The sequence below is a fragment of the Vigna radiata genome, unplaced genomic scaffold (assembly GCF_000741045.1).
Source record: "Vigna radiata var. radiata cultivar VC1973A unplaced genomic scaffold, Vradiata_ver6 scaffold_353, whole genome shotgun sequence".
NCBI classification, from domain to species: Eukaryota; Viridiplantae; Streptophyta; class Magnoliopsida; order Fabales; family Fabaceae; genus Vigna; species Vigna radiata.
Window position 1 is genome coordinate 8361 of NW_014542184.1, and position 27254 is coordinate 35614.

General features: G+C 33.8%; 4 protein-coding genes across 7 annotated transcripts; 3 read left to right on the forward strand and 1 right to left on the reverse strand.

Moving 5' to 3' along the window:
* Nucleotides 1-7578: 7578 nt before the first annotated feature.
* LOC106779157 lies at nt 7579-8406 on the forward strand. Its single transcript, XM_014667216.1, has 2 exons — nt 7579-7953; nt 8164-8406. The coding sequence occupies exons 1-2, from the start codon at nt 7579-7581 to the stop codon at nt 8404-8406; spliced, it is 618 nt and encodes a 205-aa protein (XP_014522702.1).
* Nucleotides 8407-13418: 5012 nt separating this feature from the next.
* Nucleotides 13419-18816, reverse strand: LOC106779156 (cilia- and flagella-associated protein 20). Of its 4 annotated transcripts, none has more exons than XM_014667213.2 (6): nt 18696-18816; nt 18370-18462; nt 18239-18270; nt 16240-16481; nt 13779-14015; nt 13419-13636 (listed from the first exon to the last, which is right to left on the reverse strand). In XM_014667213.2, the coding sequence occupies exons 2-6, from the start codon at nt 18420-18422 to the stop codon at nt 13628-13630; spliced, it is 573 nt and encodes a 190-aa protein (XP_014522699.1). In that variant the 5' UTR covers nt 18423-18462; nt 18696-18816; the 3' UTR covers nt 13419-13627. The 4 variants fall into 4 exon arrangements, with proteins under 4 accessions (XP_014522699.1, XP_014522700.1, XP_022632184.1 ...); XM_014667214.2 differs by having other exon boundaries at nt 18370-18433; nt 18696-18768; XM_022776463.1 differs by having other exon boundaries at nt 18370-18441; nt 18696-18764.
* A 3353-nt stretch (nt 18817-22169) lies between these two features.
* LOC106779158 lies at nt 22170-23102 on the forward strand. Its single transcript, XM_014667217.1, has one exon. The coding sequence runs from the start codon at nt 22170-22172 to the stop codon at nt 23100-23102; it is 933 nt and encodes a 310-aa protein (XP_014522703.1).
* A 2322-nt stretch (nt 23103-25424) lies between these two features.
* LOC106779159 (uncharacterized mitochondrial protein AtMg00810-like) lies at nt 25425-26534 on the forward strand. Its single transcript, XM_014667218.1, has one exon. It carries the CDS (start codon nt 25425-25427, stop codon nt 26532-26534), a length of 1110 nt encoding a protein of 369 aa, XP_014522704.1.
* The last annotated feature ends 720 nt before the right edge of the window (nt 26535-27254 follow it).

The following is a 27254-nucleotide window of genomic DNA, read 5'->3' on the forward strand; positions in this document are numbered from 1 at the left end:
TCAATGAAAGCTTGAAAGACATGTTGCAGCTTGTACATAGATTAAGAAAAAAAATAAAGGGCAAGAAAAATAAAAAGCAAGGAAAATAAAGGCAANGAAATGTTATTCTCCCATTCAACAAGACTCCATCACCGTCAACATCATAACATTCTCCAATTAATATCACCATGTGCACCAACAAAAGAAATTGATCGTGACTTCCCTCATCCAAAATCAAAAATTGCAATTAAAAGCTCCATGAAAGAAAATAATGTTCCAAGCCAAAAGTCTAACGTCTGAAGTATGTCCCCCCAAAAAAAATGATGGTTGCCAACTAATGGCCTTGAGGTGTGTCTCCAAAATGAGGGTGGGGTCCACCCTAAAAATAAAAAGAAACCCTAGGGCAAGTGCCCTACAATTTTGGGCCCCTCATAATTCTTTTAACAAATGCCAAATGTGAAAAGGTTTGTCCAAAAAGTTTTAAACAACAAAATTACAATACAATTAATTTTAAAATGTCTAATTGGAGAGTCTTGAATTTATTTTGTCTCCTCCAAATGTCCCAAATTGTGTTTGCAAAATTTTTCCTGAAAATAATAATGCAAATAATTAGCTCAGAAAATTCAAATTAATTAAAATTAGAATTTTCGGTCAAATTAAGCATAATTAGGAAAAACGGGAAAATACCGGACAATTAAGCACAATTCCTTGATTAATTCTAGCACAATAAACTAAGTGAAATCAATAAAATATCGACTCATCACGCCTTAACCAGGAAAGGGATGAAAAAGAAAATGAAAGAAAGTTGAAAGAAGTAAATCAAAGAAGCATAGAAATAGAGAGAAGAAAAATAGAGGAAGAGAAAAGAGAAGAAGAGAGAAGAAAAAGAGAGAAAGAGGAGAGAGAAGAAGAGAGAATAAAAGAAAAAGAAAGAGAAGACAAAGAAGAAATTGAAAGAAAAGAAGTGGAAGAAAGTGAACAAAAGCAACTAAGAGTAAAATCTCCTTCAACCATAATGGAATCAAAACTATTAAGGGGAGGTTTTCTATCTTTTCATTTTTCTCCATCTATTTTTGAAATTCCAAACTCTTATTTTTCTTTCCAAGAATTTGCAATACCATCTTTAAAATCATTAAAACTTTCAACACATGGCAATTCACAACTTGAGTTAGGGTTATTTTTATGGTCACCAAAAACTCAGATATAAATAAAATTTCAAATGAAGAAAGGTTTCTTTATTATATTAAACTTGAAAATTTTAAAATTAAGAAACCTTCTTCTAAACATGTTCTTTCACATATTTTGTTGGGTCATAGAAAACTAATCAGAAATATGTTTGATGCTTATTGCAGATTAATCTTTGATCCAGGAGGAACTTGTATGGAGCTTACAAAAATAAGTCCTCAAACGAATCATCAGATTTGAGGACAAATCCTTTCCAAGAGGGAGGGGATGATACGCGGGGCCCAAGCCCAAATAAATAAAGACCACCAAACTAGAAGAAGGACAAAAGTGTCTTTTCCACAAGGGAGGGGGGTGAGTTTAGCAAGATTGGAGTTGTCTCAACAAATGCACATGCTTACACGGTGCATCAGAAACGTGTTTTGGCAGCAACCGTTTGCTGCTGCACTTCCACGCACGGCTTTGCCTCCTCTAGAAGCATGAACACATATTCCACACCACTGCCACGTGTTGAAATCTGTGTTTATCTCGTTTTAATCAGCACCATTCATAGGCTACACATTTTGGCTTTAAATTGCTTGTATTAGCATATACCATCACTTTTGAATCTTGATAATGAATTCTGCTGAAGCATTTCCAGCTCTTCTCTTTTTGAAAGTCTCCTCCCTTGTGCTTCCATCCTTTTCCCTCTAGCTTCTTTCCAAATATGGAGAGCCTTCTGAGCTAGTAACCATTCCATACAGCACCTCAACCATAAACACTTACACCTTCTTCCGCTGCTGTTTGCACTCAAACCAGAGCATCCCTAGAGTCTGCTGCTACAGTTAAGATTTGGAGCGTATCAGAACTAGTATAAAAAGTAGTGTTTGAATTTTCTAATCCCTACTCTTTTACATTTGATCGACTCTATACCGTATTCATTCGACTTAATAAAAGACTTTGTTTTTACGTTTCACCAGTTCACCCCCCTTCCCCCCCCCCCCCTCTTGGTGTGAGAAATTGAGTCATTCTATTTTAACATATTTCTTCCCAAGGGTTTCGTCAAAGGATATGCTAGATTTTATTTTAACTTCACATAGTCAATGGAAATAGTTTCACTCTGTAGCAGATGCTTCCCCAAATTGTGTCTCAATTGTATATGTTTGTTCTTTCAATTATAATTCTTGTTTTTAGTTATAGCTATTTTCGATTAGAAATCACAGTGTATCGACTCTAAAGGGGTTGGTTTAATTCCTAATGGAATGTTTGCTAAGAAGTTTTTTAACCACTTAGCCTCAATACCATCCCTCTCAAGAAAAACAAACTCAGATTTCATGGTTTATTTTGCAATAATTGTTTTTTGGCTAATCTCTATGTAATCGCACAACCCTCAAGTCACTAGTGGAAAAACACTATTTAACGTTGGTTATTTTGGGCTTTTAACGTCAGATCCCGAACCAACATCTATTCGAGTGTGGTTAAATGAGACGTTGGACCTTATAGGTCAGACGTCTATATAGACGTCGGACTATATAGGTCAGACGTCTATATAGATGTCAGACTCATAGATCAAACGTCTAAAATGTCTCCGTATTTGACGAGATCTTTCTCCGCTTGGGGCCTCTCGAGTTGCTCCTAGGTTATGGTGATTCGAGTTTACAAATTTATATTTTAGTTTAAGAGAATGGATTGTATGTTCTTATTTTGTATTGGAAGGTTTTGATAATGTACTGGAGGGAATTGGAGGAGTGCAAAACGCAAGAAATCGCCGTCCAAGAACGCTGCCTAAGGACATGAGCAAAACTGCACAAAAACTCAATGAAAACGCATTTCAATCGGTTCAAATGAAAAATAATTCATCAAAGAGTAATGTAATCGAAGTAAAATTAATTTTAAACGGTGCAAAAGTGAGAAAACGAACCTGAAAAACGTAGCTTGTGCAGAGAAAACGCGAGGAAGATGATGAACAATAAGTGTGCGTAACTACTGCCTCGCGTTCGTAGTGTTTTAATGCAGACATTTAGACGTCGATTCCCCTTACAACAGACGTCTAAAGTGCTTTAGAAGTCGGAGTGGCGAGATCAGACGTCTAAGTAGAGTCAAAAAGTGACTTTTTAAATTTCTGGATTTAGGGTTTAGACGTCTGTTCCCAGAGTAACAGACGTCTAAAGTGTTTTAGAAGTCGGAGTGGCGGGATAAGACGTCTAAATGGAGTCAAAAAGTGACTTTTTAAATTTCTGAATTTAGGATTTAGATGTCGGTTCCCAGAGTAACAGACGTTTAAAGTGCTTTAGAACTCGGAGTGACGAAATCAGACGTCTAAATGGAGTCAAAAAGTGACTTTTTAAATTTCTGGATTTAGGGTTTAGACGTCGGTTCCCAGAATAACAGACGTCTAAAGTGCTTTAGAAGTCGGGGCTCTCCCAACTGACGTCTATATGTCTGACAGGTAGGTGAATAGCCATTAATTTCCACCATATAGACGTCGGGGCCCCTCCTAACTGACGTCTATATGACTGAATGAAATGACTTTTCACCCACCTGTCAAACATATAAACGTCAGTTAGGAGGGGCCCCGACGTCTAAAATATTATAAACGTCGGGACACCTTCTAACTGACGTCTGTATGGCCAACTTATTTACGAAAATGTCACCGGTCATCAATATACGTCGTGCTTACCCTTAACCGACGTCTAAGGGGTGACGTTAAATAGCGTTTTTGCACTAGTGAGTGTGAATACATAACCACTAGTGGATTTTGTCTCATTTGAATCAAAAATCCAGTTAGCATCATCGTACCCTTCTAGTATAATGGAAAATCCACTATATTCAATGGCATATCCATTGAACCTCTGAAGTATCTCATAAGTCTTGCAAGTGCATCAAAATGTTCTTGAATCGGTCATTGAGTGTACTTATTTAGTCTACTTACTACATAAGCGATATCAAGTCTAGAAAAACTCATCAAATGCAGTAAACTTCCAATTATTTGGGCATACTAAGGTTGATAAATATATTCTCTTCTACCTTTCATTCATTTAAAGTTAGCATCATAAAGGGTTCTCACTAATTTTGAAGTCATAATACCTAAACTTCTTAAAAAGTTTCACATTGGCTTCACTGTTCATACACAATTTTGTACTTCGTAGTTGGGAGTCGTCGGTTTCATCCTTCTCTGTTCATACACAATAAGATTTTGTTTCCAATAATTTATTAAGTCCATTGGTTTTAATCTTCTCCAGAAATGGATAAATGGATATCTGAACAGAGTAATGGCCAACTTCTAACTAATGTACTTACAAGTTGTCTGTTTACGCCATCTGTATCTTCATCATAAAATAGTTATGAAAAAATAGTCCAGGGCACAATCTGCACGATAAATTTAACTCTAGCATAAGAAGTTTTCTCCTTTTCCTTAATGTAAATGGAACAGCATATTATCTTTTTGTTTTGTTAATATATTCTTAAAGAGTCCATTGTTGTCATCTAATTACTGAACTGTACATTTCTATGGAATTAGATTGAAAGAGCTGCCAATCAGGTGCTGTCGTGATACAAGATTTTAAAACTGTTTTGGACTTTGAAGATGATTCATATTCATTCTTTGTATCTATATATAATAATGTCCATATCCGGTGCAATACTTTTATCTCAAACAGTATTCTCAGAAGATTTTATGCAAAAACTGGTGTTAATGAATGCTTCCAAATTGATGACCATAATGGATTGTCATTTGATGTATTGTAAAGCATGTACATCTAGTTTTCTTCCTTTTTTTGATTTTCTTGTTTATTACTTCTTCATTTTTGTGATTAACTCTGACGTTGCTAAGGTTTAACCCAAAGAAGGAAGGAGCCGTTACCGCTGGCTCATGCCGAGGTGATTGAGAAATTCCTCTTCACCGGAGATGCGTTCCCAGAAAAATTACCGTTTTCTTGATCGGAGGCAATATCTGAAGCATTATCTCCTCACCTGTGCATGCATTTGCCATTTGGGGGATTGGTAAATTTCTCCCTGTTCTATAGTATATGTTACCATTAATTTTGATTGAAGACTTGAACAATGTTGTTTGATCAACCAGCAGTCGCACTGACTTGGGCATACTCTGAAAGTTATCCCATGTAGTCGTGTCTTCGTCAATATGTACCAACGTTCCCACGTTATTTCTAATTTCTGAAAACACGATTTATTGAGTAATGGTACGCCTCTACATTTGACCCAACCCATACTACCTTATTCCTTCTTGAAAAGATTGTTAAATAAACTTAAATTAAAAAAAAAGTATTTATTTGTTTATTTAGGTTTGGTTACATTAACGACTAGATAGAAGATTTATTATTTTAAAAGTTCTATTATTAAAAAGATATTTTAGGTTTTCTGATTAGAGGCTAATTTTAAATTTTATTTTACGTTGTGTAAGTGGCTATTTAATAGTCTTTATCTCAGTTAATAAAGAAAGCACATATTTTATAGAGAAAATATATTTTTGTGTCTGAGATTATTTTAGGTTTAATAACTATGTAAGTCCTTATTTCGTCCTGAATCTCAATTAGGTCTCTTTCTTTTTCAACTTCTCAATTGGGTTCTTATTTTTGTAAATTGAAACAATTAGAGGCCTGCCGTTAAATTAAACAAATGGTCGTTTAAATTTAACCTACGTGGTATGGTCAGTATATTCTATTAATCTAACGTGGCATTAAAAATAAATTTGAATTAATTTTTATATTAAAAAATGAATTAAGCAAAGTTAAATTAGATGTCTTCAAAGGGAAAAAGACAAACCTCTTTTCTTCTTCCATTAGCCCCTTTTCTTTCAGAACCCTAAAAGCCCTTCTCAATAATGAAGCCAACATCATCTGCATCGTCCATTCAACATCATCTCCTTCAACGACTTGGCCACCATCAATAACATTCACATCTCCTTCAAGGTCTCACCTTTCCATTCTGTTCTTCTCCGTCGTAGCCCAAGACGCTCCTTGCCTTCAAACAAGAGGATTTCTGACAGTGGTGGCGACGGCCAGCCTCGTTGATGACAACGGCCGCGCCAAATCGGAGAGGATTAAAATTGTCCGTTGGGAAAAAATGAGAAGGAGGGATGGTCTGTAATTTTGTTGTTGGGTGAGTGTGTCGATTGGATTGGAGGCAGAGACAATCGAAGTGCAAATCAAGGGATTCATCAATTTTGTTCTTCAGATGGTTTGGTGAGTGAATGAATCACATGTTAATTCTTTGTTGGTTACATGGTGTAATCTACAAAGGCAAACTGTAAAAGTGTGCAATCAATTGAAATCAGGCGGTGCTGTTGAATTCTGCAATGGCATCGGCAGCGCCTAATGTCGACCTATTCGATGCTTATTTTTGACGCGCCAATTTGGATCGTGACGGCCGTATAACCGATGCTAACGTCGTCTCCTTCTTCCAAGGCTCCGGTTTTCCCAAGCATGTCCTTGCGCAGGTCACTATCTCTCTCACACACTCTTTATTCTCAATTTTTGCTTATGATTTCAATTACTCATTATCCTTCCTGCCATTAAGCATTGCTTTGAGTTAATCCGGTACTACTTCATAATTCTGTTCGTCTAAATGCTAAATACATCAGAGATCGCTTACCTTTCTTGTGTACTCTGTCTGTGTCGTTCACGAAAGCGAGAGCACTTTCCTCTTGCGGGCGAAGGCGTGGTGCGGGAAGAGAGAACCTCGCGCGAAAACAGAAACCATGGTTGGAGTCGTGAGGACTGGTCGCCAGCACAAATTCTGAATTTTTGCTTTGGTTGAGTTCGCGCAGTGGTGAGGACTGGTCGCCGACGGAAACCCTAGAGGCCAAGCTTCAAGCTTCTCAAGACTAGCAGTGGCCGCGAATGTCTGCATTCAGTTAAACCCTAATTAGCTAATCTTTATCTTTTATTTTCTTTTTTTGAAAATTTGATGATAGGAATTCTGGGTTTTTTTAATATTATGAAGCAAGTATGAACTGAATATAATTTGGTGTAATTTTGAGTTGATACCTCGCTGCTTGGTAGAAGATATAGAACCATGGAAGATTGAATTTGGGTTAGGGACTGCACTTAAATTTTTAGGATTTTGCCCATTTTATCCTTTTCTAAATCTAAATTTACACATGTACAATCCAAATTTTTAATACAAAATTCAATTTTAAGGCCACGTCAGATTAATGAAATGGTCGTTTGTCTAATTTAACGATAGACCTCTAATTGCTTCAATTTTACAAAAATAAGGACCCAATTGAGAAGTTGAAAAAGAAAGGGATCTAATTGAGATCCAAGGCAAAAATAAGGACTTACGGAGCTATTAAACCATTATTTTAACTAACTGGTATCAGAGCTTTATGCTCTGAGTACAGAGAGAGAAAAAGAGAGGGGAGAGCGTCAAACACCGTGAGAGAAAAAAGTGAGTGCTTATTTTTTTTTTTTGTGAGAGATGGCAAAGGTTGTCAATGGTATGAGTGTGCCACAATTGACGAGAAAAACCAATTATGATAATTTGTGCCTACAGATAAAGGCGTTATTGAGATCCCAAGACGTTTGGAATATGGTGGAAGAAGGGTACGTTGAGCCTGATGCGGACGAAGATCAGATGGTGGCACAGATAGCAATATTGAAGAAAACACATGCAAGAGATGGGTCAGCATTGTATTTTCTCTACAATGCAGTAGATGAGTCGGGATTCAAAAAAATAGCGAATGCCAAATCAGCAAAGGAAGCCTGGAAGATATTGGAGGTTGCGTATAAAGGTGACAACCGCATTAAACAAGTCCGAATACAAGCTCTCAAAGGAGAGTTTGAACAATTGAAGGTGGACCCCAAATAGCATATAACCAAGTTAATAACTCGGGTGGAGAAGGTGGCCAACCAACTCGGCAGGAATGGAGAACAAATGCCATCTAGCCGAGTTGTGGGGAAATTTTCAGATTTCTTACAAAAGATTTTGAAAGTATCGTGTGTGCCATCAAAGAATCGAAGGACTTGTCGGTTCTCACAGTGGATGAACTTGTTGGGTCATTAGAAGCCCACAAACAAAGGAGAAGGAGTTGTGATGATCAGGTTAAACCCGACGATCAAGCACTACAGGTACAGTTTGACTCGAATAAATCTCGGATTACTTAGAGTCGAGATCCTGGCGGCAGAGGAAGAGAAGGCCGAGGACAAGGATGAGGTGGACGTGGTAGAGGCAATGAAGAGAGAACCGGTCAGCAGTATTGGCATGACTGAGGACAAGGAAAAGGTCGAGGAGATCAGTCAAAAGTGAAATGTTTTAAGTGTGGCAAGTATGGCCACTATGGATATGAATGTAGATCATGGAAGTGCTTCAATTGTGGTAAGCTCAGTCGTACTACTAAACATTGTCGAGCCAAGAAGAAAAGTGAGAGAAACCTTCTTACAGAAAAAGAAAAAGATGAAGAAGAGATGGGAACTTTGTTGACGTCAAAGATCTTAAAGTCGAAGGGAGAGACGAATCTCGTTACTAAAGATGGTGAAGAAGAGTGTGGAATCCTGTTGGTTGCAAAGAGCTCGGATGCAATGGACATGGAGAGCCTGATCCCAACAATGGATGAAGTGATCTCAATAAAGGATGCAACAATTATGGAGAAAGAAAATTTGGAGAAAGAACTCAAAGAAAAAGATGAAGAGATTCAGCGGGGGGCTTCTAGATGAAGCTAATGAAATTATGAATAAACAGAAGATTGAGTTTGAGGAGCTGAAGAAGACGGCTCTTGAAAAAGAAGATAAAATATATAGTGCTCTTGAACCAGAGGAAGATGAAGATGAAGATGTTGAAAAGAACTCAATGAAGATGTCAGTCAAGATTGTTGAGAAATCGCCTAAGGTCAGAGATGAGTTGGTTAAGGTTATTGAGAAGTCGGGCATAACAAAGTCAGTCAAAGCATAAAAGAGGTCAACCAAGGTAAAAGACAAAAAGGCCAAAAGGAAAAAGAAGAAGTCAAATGTGATTAAAATAAGCAAACCCGAAGTGGGATGATGCACTAGGTAGGAGATTTATTATTTTAAAAGTTCTATTATTAAGGAGATATTTTAGGTTTTCTGTTTGGAGACTGATTTTAAATTTTATATTACGTTGTGTAAGTGGCTATTTAATAGCCTCAGTTAATAAAGGAAGCACATATTTTACAGAGAAAATATATTTTTGTGCCTGAGATTATTTTAACAAAGATGACCAAATCCCAACAATACACTCTAAGGTTAACTTCCACCTGACTAGATGACAAATAAAGGTTTAAGAGTTTCCTATCTAGGGTTGAAATTTCAAATTAGTCATTTTCTTTTTTTTTTCGATTCAATTGTGTCTTTATTTTGTAAAAATTGTTCTAATTAGATCATGTCATTGGTGTTCCAATCACGTTGACGTGGCATGTTGATATTAGCTTTTTTAAATGATGTGGCATGCTGACGGTGCACAGATTAGGGTTTGTGCAAAGGAGTTGATTGAAGAAGGGTGTTGTTTGCTTATGCAGCCCTATTTTGGGGTTCGGTATTGGTTATGCGAGTTGGAGTTTCCTTCTCACAAAGTCACGATTCTTGGTTTCTTGCTTGGTTCTTTTCTTGCAGGTTAGGGTTTCGCGAATTCTAGCTATGAAGCTCGTGGTGGCGCGATGAAAGATGGGTTTTATGGTGTTCGCGAGGAAGAAGGGTTCGTGGATTGCTTGAGTGCGATTTTGCGGTTTTTTGGTTTTTTTGTGCAAGTGCGAATTGGAACGAGAATGGATGTTAGCTTCGTGGTGGTGGTTACTCGAGGAAGATGGAGGCGCAGTTTGCACGAACTAGGGAGACGAACATGTAATTGGGTTCAGTGGATTCGCTTTGGAAGGAGAAGATTGGTTGCGATCTGGGTGAGTGACGATAGTCTGATTTAGTGGATGCACAAGGAAGGGTTCTTGTGATGGTACGTTAATGGGTTTCGCAGGTTACAAAAAAGATTGTGGGTTCTGCTCATGATTGGGTTTTTCTTCTGTTTCTAGGTTTCTCTGTGTGCAGATGGATGCTCGTGGTGGTTATTTTCCTTGCTAATGGTGTTGCTACGGCGAAGAAAATGGCTATTAGTGCGAACTAATTGTGTCACGGTGGCCTAAGTTCATGGTGAAGCTGGTGGTGCTGCCATGGTTGATTTGAGAGTTTTTGGAAATTGGAGTTAATTGGGTTTCTGATTTCCTCTAGATTTTAGAGATAGAGGATTTGGGAAACTCGCAATTAAGTTTTTTGGAGGATTGTGGCAGTACATGGTGGAGCTCGTGGTGACAGGTTGGTAGGGTGAGGTGGTTGTTGGCATGAGGATATTGACACAAGGAAGGAAAAAGGAAATTAGGATTTCTAGTGAATGATACAAAGCTAACATGACAGGATCTAATGAGGTAGCTTTCTCCCATTGGTTGATTGGATGTGTAATGTCATTTAAAAGAACTAACATAGTGTGCCACGTCAACATGATTATAATCGTCGTTGGTCCAATTTAAAAACAATGTTTAGTGTAGTTTTTACAAAATAAAAACCTACGAAAAAGACAATTTTGAGATTTCAACTCCAAATTAGAGCCTCACTAATTATTAAACCACAAATACATTAGTAGATATTTTTTGAATTAGTAGTCTCCATATTTGGAAAGGTATAGATACAAGTAATATTTAAAATTTTAAATTGATTATATACAAGTATTATCTAATTTTTAAATTGCACATAAGAACGGAATAAGTATGTATTTGTTCATCGCAGCTCATCTCAATATTCATCTTTATCCTCACTAATATATTTTTCCAATTTATTAATAAAGTATCTCTAAATATATTACTCATTTCATCTTTAGATTTGTAACCATTCTTCTTGTTTTTTTACCTTCTCGAATTTGAATTTTCTGCTGAATTTTTCTATGATAGTCTTTTGGTAAGTCTTCAAAATACACTATGGATACTTGTTTTAAAATATATTAAAAATATTTTTAAAATATCAACATTAATGGACAGCACCAAAAATCTCGATAAGAATATAAACTTGACTTCTTTTCTTCTTTCTTTTAATTATTTGACTTATTTTATATACACAAATTTCACTCATATTTTTAAAGTATGTTATTTCTTATCACAATCTTAATTTTACTCCCTTTTAATTTTTTTTATTTATTATTCATCCGCAAAAATGTTTAGATTCTCAATTCCAAAAATTTTTAGTTTTCAATCCTTATTTCACCAAAATAATTTTCATTATCACCGTTTAATTGGTTTGATATCTAACAATTCTTCTTAAATCTTGAAAGTATTTCTTCTTAAATCGTTTATAACACACATCTAACCATTTTCTTCTTTTTAATACTTTTATTTGTTGTTCATTTTTATTATACAAAAATATAGTTTCAATAATCTTTTATACTTATTTTCATTTTTTTCTAACATGTTCTTATAAATATAATTTTACCATCACAAATATATAAAGAAATTTCATTTACTATAACATAAAAGTGAATTATAATATTTATTAGTATAAAACAATTTCATTAAAATTTAGAAAAAGGAAATAAAGAAACATTTAAAATATATTTAAATTTAATTGTTTTTTTTTGTAATTTTAAAAAATAATTTTTAATTTTATCTACTTTGTTTCATTAGAACATGTGAAACAATTCAATGTTTATAAAATTTATAGATGTTTTGATTTTTATAAAATTTTAATTAAGTGTAATTATTTACTATTTCATATAACTATTGACTTATATTTAATTGTTATTTTTTATTCTGTTTTGAAATCTATACAATTATAATTTTTTTATTAATATTTGACATTAAAATTGAGGAAGTGTCTTTCTAAAAGTTTAAATATTTAATAATATTATATTTCTTTTTCTGTGATATTTATTTTTTTATAATATTTATTTAATTGATATTAGAATAATAAAAAAACGAATACAAACATGGAAACAAATAAATCCATTATTCTATGAAAATGAAACAAAAATTATAACCTCTTTAACTATAGAGATAAATATAGAAAAAAAAAATTACTTCAGAGATACTAATGGAATAATGAAATCTGTATCACCTCGTATTCTTGTCATCTCTATACATTTAATAAAGAAAAGAGAAACATATCCATGTTTAAATTCTATCCTCTGAAATATTATTAGGATAATGATATTTAGACAACATTTTTTTTACAATATTTGAACATTGATTACATGTTGTGATTGGTCAAAAATTACTCCATAATCAATAATAATAATCATAAACACTATTGAGGAGTAATTTTTGACCAATCACAGATTGGCACGTAATCAATGTTTAAATATTGTAAAAAAAATGTTGTCTAAATATCATTATCCATATTATTATAACTTTAACTATAACAGCAATAAATTAGGAACATTACTTTTGTTATAGCTATGCAATTTAGTTATGAGTAACATATATCATTAATTATTACACTGTTTTGAGTGAACTTCTTACTCCATTATTCTTTTCACGGGCTGTGTGCAAAAATAATTGATTTATACTATACTGTAGTTAACTGATTCAATTTCTATTTTATGATTCAGTTTTTAAAAACTGAATTTATAACAGTTACAGTTCAGTTAACTGTATCTACTCCTATATTTTTTCTAGTTTCAGTTCAACGGTTTCGTCTTGTCAGAAAATATTTATTTAATAATAAAATATTAGTAAAAAAATATTCACACAAAAAAATAATAATTAATTTGTTAAGACAATTTTTTTATCATAAAATTTATATTTTTTATCAATAAAAATAAAAAATGTAATTTATATTTTTATATTTTTTAAGTTATATATATATATATATATATATATATATATATATATATATATATATATATATATATATATAACAAACGTGTGTATATATATTTATTTATTTTATTTATATGTTAGTTATGATGTTACTTTTTATATTTTTTTATTAATAAAATAAAATAAATAAAATAGAAAATAATAATATTAAATATTTAAAAATTAATTTATTAGACACTTATGAATAAAATAAAATAAATATTAAAATAAATTTCAATTAAAGAGAAAATGTATTGTTATAATATTTATTTTAAAAATTAGTACAAATTTAAAATTAATATAATTAGTAGTTCAGTTCAGTTTATATTATAGTTTAGTTAAAATTAGTGTAATTTACAATTTAGTTAATAGTTCAGTACAATTTACAATTCAATTAATAGTTCAGTTAGTGTCAAAAATGGAAATCCTTCTTATGATAAGAAGATATTAGCACATACATCAGTAAAGCAGTGCATTTAAAGCAAAGCACAACATCATAAAATTAACTTCAAATTAACCTCCTACACAAGTCAGGAACAAGCTGTTGCAAAAGTTAATATAGGATCTAGCACAACATAGATACAAATTTTAGAATAGAGTCCAATATTATAGTTATTATATGTAGCATGCATAAATATAACATCCAACTCTCTCCAAGCTCCATTCCATCCTTCAACAACATATTCATGATTTCTGCATGATGACAAGAACAGGATAAGATTTTATCCAAAAAAGAAAGTAAAAAAAATACAAATAAAGAGAGAGAATCCTAGTTACACTTTACAAGAAAAGATAAATATGAAAAAAGTAGTTGTACTTAAGCAGAATCTCTAACCTGCATTGGAAGGTACAATTTGAACTCGGGTGGGAGTTCTTCTTCAGAGTAGAGGCGATCAGAGAAGTATATCCTTCTCAGGCGACAGTTTGCATGAACCTGAACTCGCAGCGTCTCCACATAATTAGTACCATATGCTCTCTTGGTGAAATCAGCCAGGTTAAACTGTATTTGATTCCAGCCGTCATCCATTCTTAGTGGCATAGTGCAAATGTACGGCTTTACTCGAGTGACGGCCTATTATGTATAATGACATGAAAATTAGAACGCATGAAACATTTGTAAATCATACAGATTGTATTCCAGTAAAGATATTGAGATCATTTTAGTAACAATGTTACAATATTCCATATCTTCCTTTTTCAAGTACTGTAGTATACCTCAGAGATGACTGTTAGAATAGGCATAGAAGAGGGTTTTATTAAAAAGTTGTTGAGTTTTTCCTATCTATATCACACCACCAGTTATTACCTACCAATTCGTGACCCAAATGATTAGTCCAATGCTGATAGACTTCTTTGGTAAAGTAGTCTATCAACCCTCTCTTACTACTCAAGAACACACACAAACAGAACTGAATATCCTTGTATTATTGAATGAACGAAAGAATTCAATGTACAAAATTAACTCTCAGGGAAGCCTGATCTTCCCCCACTGGATAATAACTCCAGTTAAACTCCAATGTACAGAATAGCTACCCCCCTCCTATACAACTACTTATATTTATAATATCCCCTTCCCTCCAAAACTAATTACTAACTGATATGACACAGCATCCCACCCGTATTCCTCCTTATCATTCCCTCCTCTCTTTTTCCTTCTTTTATATACTTTTAATCTTCTACCAAATGCTCCCAGGTGCATCCTCTTCATTAAATTCTTTTCAATTATCACTCAAACACTCCTAATAATGACGACACAAATTAGCCCATTGCTATCTAAAAAGGCCCACATTCTACTCGTAATTCACATCCTATTTACAATTTTCTCAACTATAGTAGGTTGCCTCCTTGACATTTTTCTTTTCTCTCCTCTCTCTACAATTTCTAAAAATGTGAATACAGCATTTGATCATCATGGATAGTGACCATGATTGTTGTGAAGTTTTCTCTACGGTCCTCAAGCAATGTTCACATGGTTTTCTCTACTTTGGAAAATTTAGTCACATTATCCAAAATATATTTACTTAATAGTGTGCATTGATGATATAGTCAATACAAGGGAATGACACTACTAGAATTTCAACTAAAGAAACACGCATGCAATGTCTCAAATACTTTTCGGGCATTGAGGTGACACAATCAAAAGAAGGTATTGTAATTTCACAAAGAAAATATGCTCTAGATTTCCTAAAAGAAACGAATATGATTGACTATAGATGAATACCAAAATCAAAAATTAATGGCAGAGTACGATGAATATTTCTCTGATCCAAAAAGATATAGAAGACTTGTTGGATCAGTTCATACATATTCTTTATATTGATCAGTTCATACATATTCTTTATATTGATCATTGGAATGTTGTCATCCGTATTCCAAGGAACCTTCGAAAAGATCCAAGGCAACGTATGTTATATGAAGATAAAGGAAATTATCAAAAACTTTAGGTATTGTGATGCTGATTAGTTCATAGATATTCTTTATATTGATCATTGGAATGTTGACATCCGTATTCCAAGGAACCTCAGAAAAGATCCAAGGCAACGTATGTTATATGAAGATAAAGGAAATTATCAAAAACTTTAGGTATTGTGATACTGATTAGACAGGATTTCTAATGAAGTGATGCTTTACTACAAGATAGTGTTTTCATTGAAGGAAATATTATCTCCCCAAAAATGCAAGAAACAAAATGTAGTTACACAATCAACTCTATGTATAAGGTGATGTTATCTGTGTGTGCAAAACAACACCTCTATATGATTCAGCAAATGAAGATATATTGTGATAATCAAGCATATGAAGATATATATTAAAAGCAGATGTAATCATATAAATATTTTTCAAGTTTTTAATTGATTAATTAATGTCTCTAATCAAATGAAATAAAAATAATTAATATTTACATGTTATATTACTATCCTATAATTAATAATTGAAACTTAATTTGTAAGTGTTAATAACTTAAATTACAATATTATGGTACATTTGCATCTTTCAAACGATATAATACAAAAAATTAATCATTTAAATTATTTTTTAATTTAAAAGAAAAAAGAAATAAAAAAAAAAGGCTAGCTCCCCTCGCCTCTAACCCATCAGTTTGACAAGTCAGGCGAAACAAGTCAAAGCAGATTGAAAAATCCAACCCAATCTGCCAAATTTTGGTGGGCTGACAAACCAGCCCGTGGACCAAAGCCCACTTTGTCATCCCTAAAGTATATGATATAGAAGAAATCAAAATTCTGCAAGTTGTGGACAAACCCCTTAAACATAAAAACAAGGGCAGACTTACACACTTGAAAATTTGAAGCTCGAAATCGTCGCCTGACATTCTTATCATCCAAAACTTGAATCTCAAATGTGAAATACTTCTTTAGATTCTTGACAATCATAACCAAGAATGGAAGTTTTATACCAAGTGTTGCAGCTGGGTCAGCTGGGCATGTAATATATGTGGACTGAATATTTGATCCGATTATTTCTAGTACATTGGATTGAATATCTTCATCCTGAGGTCGTTTGATATGACCATTCACAACTATAACAAAGTCCAAGAAAAATCAGTGACATAAGACTTACTTTGAACAACAAAAAGACTGTTCATATCATCAGACAACAAAACACAAATATGTTAAGATAAACAATTAACCACTTGAGATCATTTAATTCATCAAATATAAATCATCAGAAAGAAATGGGTCACATTGATCCTTAAATATGTGTTAGGTTCCTTTATTCAAGGAACCGAACAGCAGCTCTATGCTCACACACACACTCAATAGTATAAAAGAAACATGTATGTATATGTATTTCTATTTCCTCTGTAATGTGTAGAAAGGAAAATACAAGTATCAATCTCTCCCCCAAGGAAGCCTCCCTTCCCTTCCTCCACTGGCCAAGTGGTCTAATCTAAATCCCAAAATAATATCCGATACCCTCTCTCCCTATTCTGTTTGTTATTTATATTCCCTCTCTCTCTTCTAACAACTAACCACCTTTTTCCACTACTTATTTCATCCCTTTTTTATCCCTTCTCACATAAACCTTTAATTGCCTAACAATATGTGAGCCATTGTCACTAAAGTCCTTTAAAAAAAAAAAGTATTGTATTTAGCCCCTGAAAGTGTGAAAGAAAAGTCCAACATTACATCCTGCTCAAGGTTACTGAGCTATTCTTTGAATCGTGAATCAAAATATTGTATTGAATAATACGATTCAAGTATATAAATGATAAACAGTGTTCAATAAAAGCAATTTAAAGAGGAAATAGATAAAATAACTTAAGCAGAAGTCACACAAAACAAAACTATTACTTATTACTAAGTTTGTGAATTTTTATATTAGAAGAAAGAAGAATAATGTTTCAACTAAGGCATACAGACTACAACAAATAAATTGAAAGCAGAAACCGGACTGAAGCATGATGTTTCAACTATGATGCAGAGTACTTAATAGAGTAGTATTAACGTATAGGAGAAAGATTCGCTTTAAAAAAGTGATCTGAGAATATACAAATTCCTTAACACAACAGGAATAGGAAATACCACGACTAATCTTACACATTAACCTTTCATGGGATCAATATGCAAGAAGATCAATGAGTAATGATTCCTGTATCCTACCATGAGATGTTGGGTGAGGTGTCAGTGTTACATGGTACTTGATATAGAAAGAAATGTAAGGATCTTTTATTGAATGAAGAACAAAATTAGGGATAATTGAATGAAGAAAATTTTCAGTTCAGTAGAACACTGCATAAAATGATAATGATACAAAAGAGTCAGTCACATATAAAATAGAGACAGTTAATTCCTCCGCCATCCCACCTGGTCCATATGATAACCCCCTAATTGGAGATAACAAACCTCCTAACCTGCCCCGTGTAACTTATCTTAACATAAGCTCACTCCTTTTCTTCTTGAAATTAACATGTAGGTCTGCTATCAGTCAGCCTCATAGTAGGAACCTTACTATTTAACACCATAATAAATAAATTTTCAAAATGAGAACAAAGTCACATAGTTTCAGACCAAGGCACAGCAGAGTATTGTTGCATTTAAATCAAGCTCAGATATTAGATTGGACTGTGTTTTAAAAGATAAAGTACAATCATTGGCTGGAAAATGAACAAGTAAGGCTCAATATCTTCATACTAATTAGCTATACACTGTGTATGGGTATTTTATGAAAATCCCACCATCGATTCTTCAATCAATGGTCATAATTTTTCACATTGAAGAATCCAAATCCCAAAATATTACCACTAGATGCTACTGCAAACCCGAAAGCACGTACCTTCTTTGTCCCATATCTGCAATGGTTTACTCCTAAATAAATAAATAAGACAACGAACAATATCAGTAACTTCATCACAGCCAATATACGAAAACAGGATTATGAAACGAAGATGCCAAAACGAAACATACCCAAGGCTGTATAATATGGAAAGAAATCCAGATTGGAATGTGTTCTTGAACATCTTCTACACTGCTAAAAGCCTCAACACAGCAACATCAAACCTAGATTAAAATTTAAAAATAAAAATAAAATAAAAAACAAGACACAAAATTAGAATAAGATTCCACACACAACAACCTACACGGAATGAAATCGCATTCAGAAAAGTAAGCAAAACGAGTAATCAAAGGTTACAAGGCACGTGAGAGATATGAATGAATAGCGATGTAAAACCCTAATCGCAAATTGTTGTATAGACAACAAATAACCGAAACAAGTGAGAATACGAACTTACAGATTAGAGCATCAAGAAAGGTTTTGCTTCTTCCTGCAATCACAGAACCACAAACATAAAAAGCTGGCAGAACTTTAAACAACTTTGTTATATAAATAGTTAAATGTGATTTTATTGCTGAAATGTACAATGAAATCAAATTTTTGACTTAAATTTAAAAGAAATTTTTAAAATACTGAATTTGAAAGAATAAAATAAAATATAAAATATAATTTTAAATTCGAATACCAAAACTAAATTTATTTGACATCTTAAAAGCTGAAATATAATTTAATCAAGTATAAATAAAAACAGTCATCAATAACCGTTATTAGCTTTTATCTTATCTGTAAGTGTATAAAGTGTTATCTCTATTTTTCCTCCCAATACAATTCACGGCAATACAGAACAATAATACGATAAAAAAAAATAATTATCATAATCTTGAAGTAACCCAACCACTATTTTCACATTTTTTATGAATATAAATATTAATTTAAAAAATTGATATAATTATTAGTAGAATAAACAAAAATTACCAAACATAAAAACTAATATTATAATCTATACTAGGATATACTTATGTATTATTGGAGATTATTCTTTTAATAAATAATATTCTTTTAAAATTAAAATAATTATTTTACAAATTTTATTCTTTAAGATTTTTAAATTTAACCCTTTTTTCTTTAATTTTACTGATTTTTTTAAACTTAAGCACTGATTTAAAATAAAATAACTATATATATAATAAAACAGTTATCTTACAAAATTTTAAAAATTATTTATATTTACTTCTATATTTATAATTTTATTATTTTTTTTATCATAAAAAAATAAGTGTTGTGGTCATTAATCTATACTATTAATTTCTACTTTTCACTGTTACTTTTAATAACTATTTTTTCCAAATTTAAACAAAAAAATAATTTTTTTTTAATAACTATCTTTTCTAATTCAAATAATTATAATAGTAAAAAAAATATTTTCCAATTTTATCCTTTTGAGTCGTTATTTTTTTTCAATTCAAATAATTATTCATAATAAATAAATATTTACAAAAAAAAAATACTATAAAAATTATTTATTTTTATAATTGTTTATATAATTATTTTTATAACAGGTATTTTATAATTTATTAATATTTCTCATGTGTTTCTACTAGTATTAATAAAAATTATTGGTTTTTTAACCAGCTCATAACCATTTTTTGTGTACACATTTCTTTCTTATTTTATCCTTGTTAATACAAATTATTTCATAATAATTTTATTTTGAAAATATAATTAATTTCATTTAATAAAAAAATATATTTAATAAAATATTACATATAGTAAAATTATAAAAATAATTTATTTTATATTTTTTTAAATGATTTTGGTATAAGTTAATTTTTTTTCTCATAATAAAAAAAGGTGGATACAAATTTTACTGGTTTATAAAAGAGATTCATCTTTTTTTGGTGTAAACAATTTTTTTGTAGTTTTATTCTTTTAATAATTATTTTATAAAATTCTAAATAAATTCATGTTAACTATCATTAAATTTTTTTATCAGTTCCAACATTAATCATCATGTAAAAGTTTTATTACAAAAAAAGTGTGAACAAAATATAGGAGGACAATACTAAATGTATAATAAAAAAAAATATGGAGGTTGTTTTGATGGTGCTTCTTCAACAAGAGATGTTCTTCAAGGTGTGTTGATGAGTTCTTCAAAGGATGGACTTCATGTGAGATGATGATTGCGGAAGCATTTCAAGATGAAGAGATGTGGTTGATGGTGTTGGATGGTCTAGGTAGAAGTCCTTCTAGGAGGTGAGGCCAACCATGAAGGAGAAAGTAAAAAAAAATCTAGAGAAAGACAGCAATATAAACTAAATTTTTTTAATCTGTCATATAAACTAAATCCTACACCAATTCTCACAATTTTTTTTTCAAAATTCACTCTCGTTTACCTCCAAATTCACTCAAATAAACAGCAAAAAAAAATTACCCTCAAATTCATTCAATCACTCTCCCCCGATCACCTCCTGTCACCCTCAAGTGAACACACAGTGAGAACTAAGGAGAAGGAGACTTGCAATTTTGGCAAAGAAACTCTAGCATTCAAAATAGTTCTAAAACATTATACAAGGTTGTCTCTCCTTTCATAGGTGAAGGAGTAGGCTAGCATTTAATGCACTAGAACGGAACTAAAAGCTTTCTATGGCAAGGGGGCATGAATGGGAGCCTTCCCCCCTAACTACCATCTAAGTTCAATGCATAGGAGCCTTCCTTGATGTTGACATGTTCCAAAGCCTTCCTATGACCCATTTTAAGCACATATTCTCCTACATCAAGGTTTATGGTGCACTACTTTACTTTAAAATCTACTAAGCTTCTAAAACAAAGCTAAAAGAAATTTTTACATATTTACAAAGATAAAAGAAGAAGACTAGTAAGTGATTCTCCACAAGAGTAAAATCCTTCAAGCTCCATCTTCTTCTTCCATCTTCTTTTACCATGGCTCTTTACGAGAGGTAAAATGTCTTCTAAGGCTTAAGGGAAAGCAAGAATAAGCTTGAAAATCCTTCTTCTTCTTCTTCCAATCTCTTAGCTTTAGCTTAAGTTGATGCTCCCTTCATGGATCTCCATTTAGTTCCCAAAATGGATTCCATCAAAAAACTTAAGTCTCATAGATAAATAAAACTTATGAAAATTAATTAAATAAATACATGGAATTACTTATTTCCTATAAATAAAAATTAAGATTATTAACTTATTCACAAAATGATTTCTTTTATTAAGAATATAGAAACTTTGAATTTTACATGTCACTCATAATTACAATCATAAATATGAGCAACCTGTAATTTAACATTATGGATCATAATAACAAATGAAATAAACTAATAAGTAATATCTAATATAAGAAACTTCTATCCAAAAACCACAATAGAAGTGACATATTCTAAAGAAGACATAATTATTGAGTTTTAATGTTTTGGAAGATTACTGTCCTATGACAGTTATCGAGCTTTTAGTTTGTTTTTCCCGTGTTTCCCAAGAGCTCTATAAATAGAGCTCTCCCCCTTTTCTTTTGTAATGAAAAATAATAGATTGAGCATTTTATGAAATTACAGAAACGTAACTAAGCTTCTTTCTTACCTCTATCGAAGCCTACGTGTAGATCTTTCACTTTTCTTCCAATTGCATCCATCACGGTTTCACCCTAGAGAACACCGTTGCTCTTCCTTCTTCAGACATCTGAAGGATTCTCGAACCCTCTCTCTTTCCACTAGCACTGCGTCTGCNAGCTCACACCATTGCAAGATATTTTTGTTTTCCCACACGAGCTTCAAGGGAATTGGGCCATCTTTTACCGAAATGGCCAGGCCCATATTTTAATATGGTATCAGAGCAGGTTTAATACCTGCTCTGCTTTCGCTGCCTCTGTTTCCATTCTTGCAACGATCTTGAACAGTTTCTTGGCTCATTCTTGCTCCCTACTAAAATGGAACAATCTGCTAATCCTACCAACTCCCCGACGGATCAATCTGCTAATCCTTCCAGCCCCTTCTATTTGCATCCTGGGGAGAATCCTGGTCTTTCCCTCATCCCTCAAGTTCTGAACGAAAACAATTATTCCTCTTGGAGCAGAAGTATGAGGAGGGCCCTTCTTTCAAAAAATAAAATCAAATTCGTTGATGGGTCAATCAAGAAACCTCCAAGAAGTGAGGCTTTGTTTGACGCTTGGGAGAGATGTAACATGATGGTACTCTCTTGGATCATAAAGACCCTTTCTCCACAAATTGCAGAGAGTGTTATATATGTGGAAGAGGCAAAGGAGCTATGGGATGAATTGAAGGAAAGGTTCTCTAAAGGAGATTACTTCAAAATCTCAGATTTACTCCAGGACATTCATTCAATAAGGCAAGGAGAAAGAGGCGTGAACCAATTCTTCACAGATTTGAAGATTCTTTGGGAAGAGTTGGAATCACTTAGACCCATACCCACTTGTATTTGTAAAACTCCTTGTAGTTGTGAGCTTTCAAAAATCTCTATCAAGTATAGAGAAATGGAACACGTAATATGTTTCTTGAAGGGTCTGAACGACACATACAACACTGTTAGAACTCAAATACTTTTGATGGAACCCCTTCCTAATATCAACAAAGTTTTCTTGCTCATCATGCAGCAAGAAAGGCAGGAGAGACAAGATTTAGGTGTTGTTGACCATAAACAAACTGCTGAAACAAGGATTCTGGCTACTGCCGCTGACAGAAATAACAACCAGACATGGAGAGGACAAGGACGTGGAGTTGCTTCACGTGGTCAAGGAAGAGGAACAGGAAGGAACCCCAACTATGGAAAGCAATGTTCCTATTGCAACAAAATGAACCACACTGTGGATGAATGTTACTCCAAGCACGGTTATCCACCTTAGTATAAGAAGGCTAAAAATAACCAAGATAGGAAGGGAGACTGGAGCTCTATTAATGTCTGCCAAAACAGCACAGGCCCAGAAAATACCTAGACAGCTCACCAGGCCAGCACCAATGTTGCCTTCAACTCTCTTACCTCTGAGCAAATGCAAAAACTCCTCAAAATGATAGACAAGGTTGATGAACCCACCCACAAGGTCAACCAGATGCAAAAAGACAATCCAAGTGATAAGCAAGGTATATCTTCCTGGATTCTTGACACCGGGGCCACAGATCATGTGACCCATGATAAAAGAAATTTTACTACCTTTTATAAAATCAGGCCCATCTCTATTAGACTGCCAAACAATTCTACTGTTACTGCTGAACATGCAGGGACAGTTCAATTTTCTGAAACTTTTGTTATCTTTAATGTTCTATACATCCCTGATTTTTGTTATAATCTCATTTCTGTTCAAAGTCTCATCAAAGACTTGAAATGTAGTCTAACCTTTTTCTCTAAGATTTGCCAGATAAGGGAGAGTTCTACGTTGAGGATGACTGGGTATGCTAATCTTTACAAAGGACTCTATTATCTACAAGGTTGTCCTAATGCTGATCAAAGTTTCATTTCCAATTCTGTTTTCTCTTATGAACACATTGATGTAAATTTGTGGCACCATAGGTTAGGCCACCCTGGACACAAAACTATGAAACAAATGTGTGAACAGTTTCCTTATGTGCAAATTGACCCTGATATTGTTTGTGAGGCTTGCCACTATGCTAAACAACATAAACTGTCTTTTTCTAAGAGTAATTCTGTGACTACTGAGTGCTTTGAAATCATTCACTGTGATATATGGGGCCCCCTTTCAACTTCTTCTGTTCACGGCCATAAGTATTTTCTTACTATAGTAGATGACTATAGTAGACACACTTGGATATTTTTAATGAATAATAAAGGTCAAACAAGGGATCTGTTGCAGAATTTCATAGTGAAAATTAAAAATTTGTTTGATAAAATGATTAAGACTATTAGGACTGACAATGGGGCTGAATTTAATTGTATGAGCTTGTATGACTTGTATGGCATAAATCACCAAAAGAGTTGTGTTGAAACTCCTGAACAAAACTCTGTTGTTGAAAGGAAGCATCAACACATTCTCAATGTGACCCGAGGGCTTCTCTTTCAGTCTAATTTGCCTAATGCATATTGGTCCTACGCTGTAAGTCACGTTGTTTATCTAATAAATAGATTGCCTTCTCCTGTTCTAAATAACAAGACTCCTTATGAATTGATCTATAATGTTCCCCCTACTTACTTAAATCTTAAAGTCTTTGGATGCCTATGCTTTGCTTCTACTCTTGAAAACAAGAGAAATAAACTTGATCCGAGAGCTAGAAAAGGAATCTTTCTTGGTTACAAGGGTGGTGTCAAAGGCTACATTGTCCTTGATATCAACAATAAGGAGCTTTTCATAAGCAGAAACGTTGTCTTCTATGAAGACATTTTTCCCTACAGAAACAGGCAAGACAACAGAGCATTGGTTGACAGAGGAGCTGACAGAGCCGCTTCACTTGATAATGTCCTAGGGAATCATGATTATATTGACGACGAGAACCATGCTGAGATGGATACTGGTGAAAGGGAAGTGCAACATACCAACAATGACTCCATTGACTATGAGGACCCTAATGAGATGGATACCAACGAAAGGGAAATACAACAAACTGCTAATGACAACAACAACAGTCGCAACACTATAAATGATGAAGAAAACCATGACTCTAGAAGATCCAGCAGAGTTAAAAGGACCCCAAGATATCTAAATGATTATGTTCATCAGGTTAATCAATCCTTGTCTATAAGAAATGATTCTAAAACCCCTTATCCCATCTCCGACTTCTTATCCTATAATTCTTTGTCAGAGAAGCACTTAAAGTATACTATGGCTATCACTGCCAATAATGAGCCTCAATCTTATAATGAGGCCAGATGCTCGAGAGAGTGGACAGAAGCAATGCAGAGAGAGATCAGGGCCTTACAAGACAACAATACTTGGTACCTGACACAACTTCCTCAAGGAAAGAAACCCATTGGTTGCAAATGGGTATATAAAATCAAATACAAGGCTGATGGCAATATAGAAAGATACAAAGCTCGCCTGGTAGCAAAGGGATACACTCAACAAGAGGGGATAGACTATTTGGACACTTTTTCTCCTGTTGCAAAACTTACCACTGTTAGATTGCTTACTGCACTTGCAGCCTCAAATAATTAGTTCCTACACCAACTTGATGTGGACAACGCTTTTCTACATGGAAACCTAAATGAAGAAGTCTATATGGAACCACCACCTGGTCTCAGTGTCCATCAAGAGGGCCAGGTTTGCAGGCTTACTAAATCGTTATATGGTCTAAAACAGGCCAGTAGGCAATGGTTTGAAAAATTGTCATCCTTTCTCATCTCTGTTGGCTATGTTCAATCTAAATCTGATCATTCTCTTTTTATAAAAAGGAATTCTAGAGATTTTACTACCTTACTTGTCTATGTAGACGACATCATACTTGCTGGAAACTCTATGACTGAAATCAACCACATAAAGGCTCTGTTGGACAATAAATTCCACATAAAGAACCTGGGAGAACTCAAATACTTCCTAAGGTTAGAGGTGGCCAGATCTAAAAAGGGAATTCATCTATGCCAGAGAAGATATGCTCTGGACATCCTTAAGGAAACTGGAATGTTGGGATGTAAACCATGTTCTACCCCCTTTCTAAGTGACACAAGCTCACTGTATAAGACAGACAGTTACTTGGATGATCCTGGATCCTATCGAAGGTTAATAGGGAAGTTGCTTTATCTCACTAATACCAGACCTGATTTGTGCTTTTCTATTAATCTACTGAGCCAGTTTATGAAATCACCCACTAACCATCACTATCGGGCTATGCAACATGTTCTTAGGTATATAAAATCTAAGCCTTCGGAAGGATTGTTCTTTGGAGCTGACTCCCCCATTCACCTAAAGGCCTTTAGTGACTCAGACTGGGCAACGTGCCCAAATACTAGAAGGTCCACTACTGGGTTCTGTATTTTCCTTGGGTCATCTCTCATTTCCTGGAAATCCAAAAAGCAAAGCACCGTTTCAATATCTTCCACCGAAGCTGAGTATCGTGCCTTAGCAACCATTGTATGTGAGATACAGTGGATTCACTATCTCCTACAAGACCTACAAGCTCAGGAAGCAGGAACTCCGGTTCTGTATTGTGACAACAAGTCAGCAAGACACATAGCTCATAACCAGAGCTTTCATGAAAGAACCAAGCACATAGAGCTTGACTGTCATGTGGTTCGAGAAAAGATACAGGCCAATCTCCTACGACTTCTCCCGGTGTTTCCCAAGAGCTCTATAAATAGAGCTCTCCCCCTTTTCTTTTGTAATGAAAAATAATAGATTGAGCATTTTATGAAATTACAGAAACGTAACTAAGCTTCTTTCTTACCTCTATCGAAGCCTACGTGTAGATCTTTCACTTTTCTTCCAATTGCATCCATCACGGTTTCACCCTAGAGAACACCGTTGCTCTTCCTTCTTCAGACATCTGAAGGATTCTCGAACCCTCTCTCTTTCCACTAGCACTGCGTCTGCNAGCTCACACCATTGCAAGATATTTTTGTTTTCCCACACGAGCTTCAAGGGAATTGGGCCATCTTTTACCGAAATGGCCAGGCCCATATTTTAATAAACTAATGAATCAAACCTCATTGGCTCACTACCATTAGAAACATCTAGATTATTAGCAGAAGAATTCATTCACAACATGAATATTATTAGGTTCAACCACAATAATAGGTTGTAACTAAGCAATAAGTAGCACCACAACAGACTTAACCACAACAGGTTGTATGGATTGTTGAATCACATGTTGTTGCACCACAAGATGTATTATAGGGTGAACATCAAGTTGCATTAGCGTCTACACCATACGCTTTACCATAAACTCAACCACATGCTAAACCTTAGGTTGCATCGGTGACTGCACCAAAAACTCCACCATAGACTAAGTCACAAAAATTCAATCTTAAGAAGCAATTGTGTCATCCTTAGGATGATAATATTTTTGTATTTTTACACCAACTATTTTCTCGCCACTAGAATCACCTTTGACAT

Bases quoted from the DNA above. Each gene is read 5' to 3' on its own strand.
- LOC106779157 (XM_014667216.1), top strand. From the start codon at position 7,579: ATGGCAAAGGTTGTCAATGGTATGAGTGTGCCACAATTGACGAGAAAA. The intron at 7,954-8,163 runs GTGGACCCCAAA...TTGGGTCATTAG, and splicing joins GAGAGTTTGAACAATTGAAG to AAGCCCACAAACAAAGGAGA.
- LOC106779156 (XM_014667213.2), bottom strand. From the start codon at position 18,422: ATGTTCAAGAACACATTCCAATCTGGATTTCTTTCCATATTATACAGC. The intron at 18,271-18,369 runs GTATGTTTCGTT...TTATTTATTTAG, and splicing joins TCCATATTATACAGCCTTGG to GAGTAAACCATTGCAGATAT. The intron at 16,482-18,238 runs GTACGTGCTTTC...ACTTTGTTATAG, and splicing joins GCAGATATGGGACAAAGAAG to TTGTGAATGGTCATATCAAA.
- LOC106779158 (XM_014667217.1), top strand. From the start codon at position 22,170: ATGGAACAATCTGCTAATCCTACCAACTCCCCGACGGATCAATCTGCT.
- LOC106779159 (XM_014667218.1), top strand. From the start codon at position 25,425: ATGGAACCACCACCTGGTCTCAGTGTCCATCAAGAGGGCCAGGTTTGC.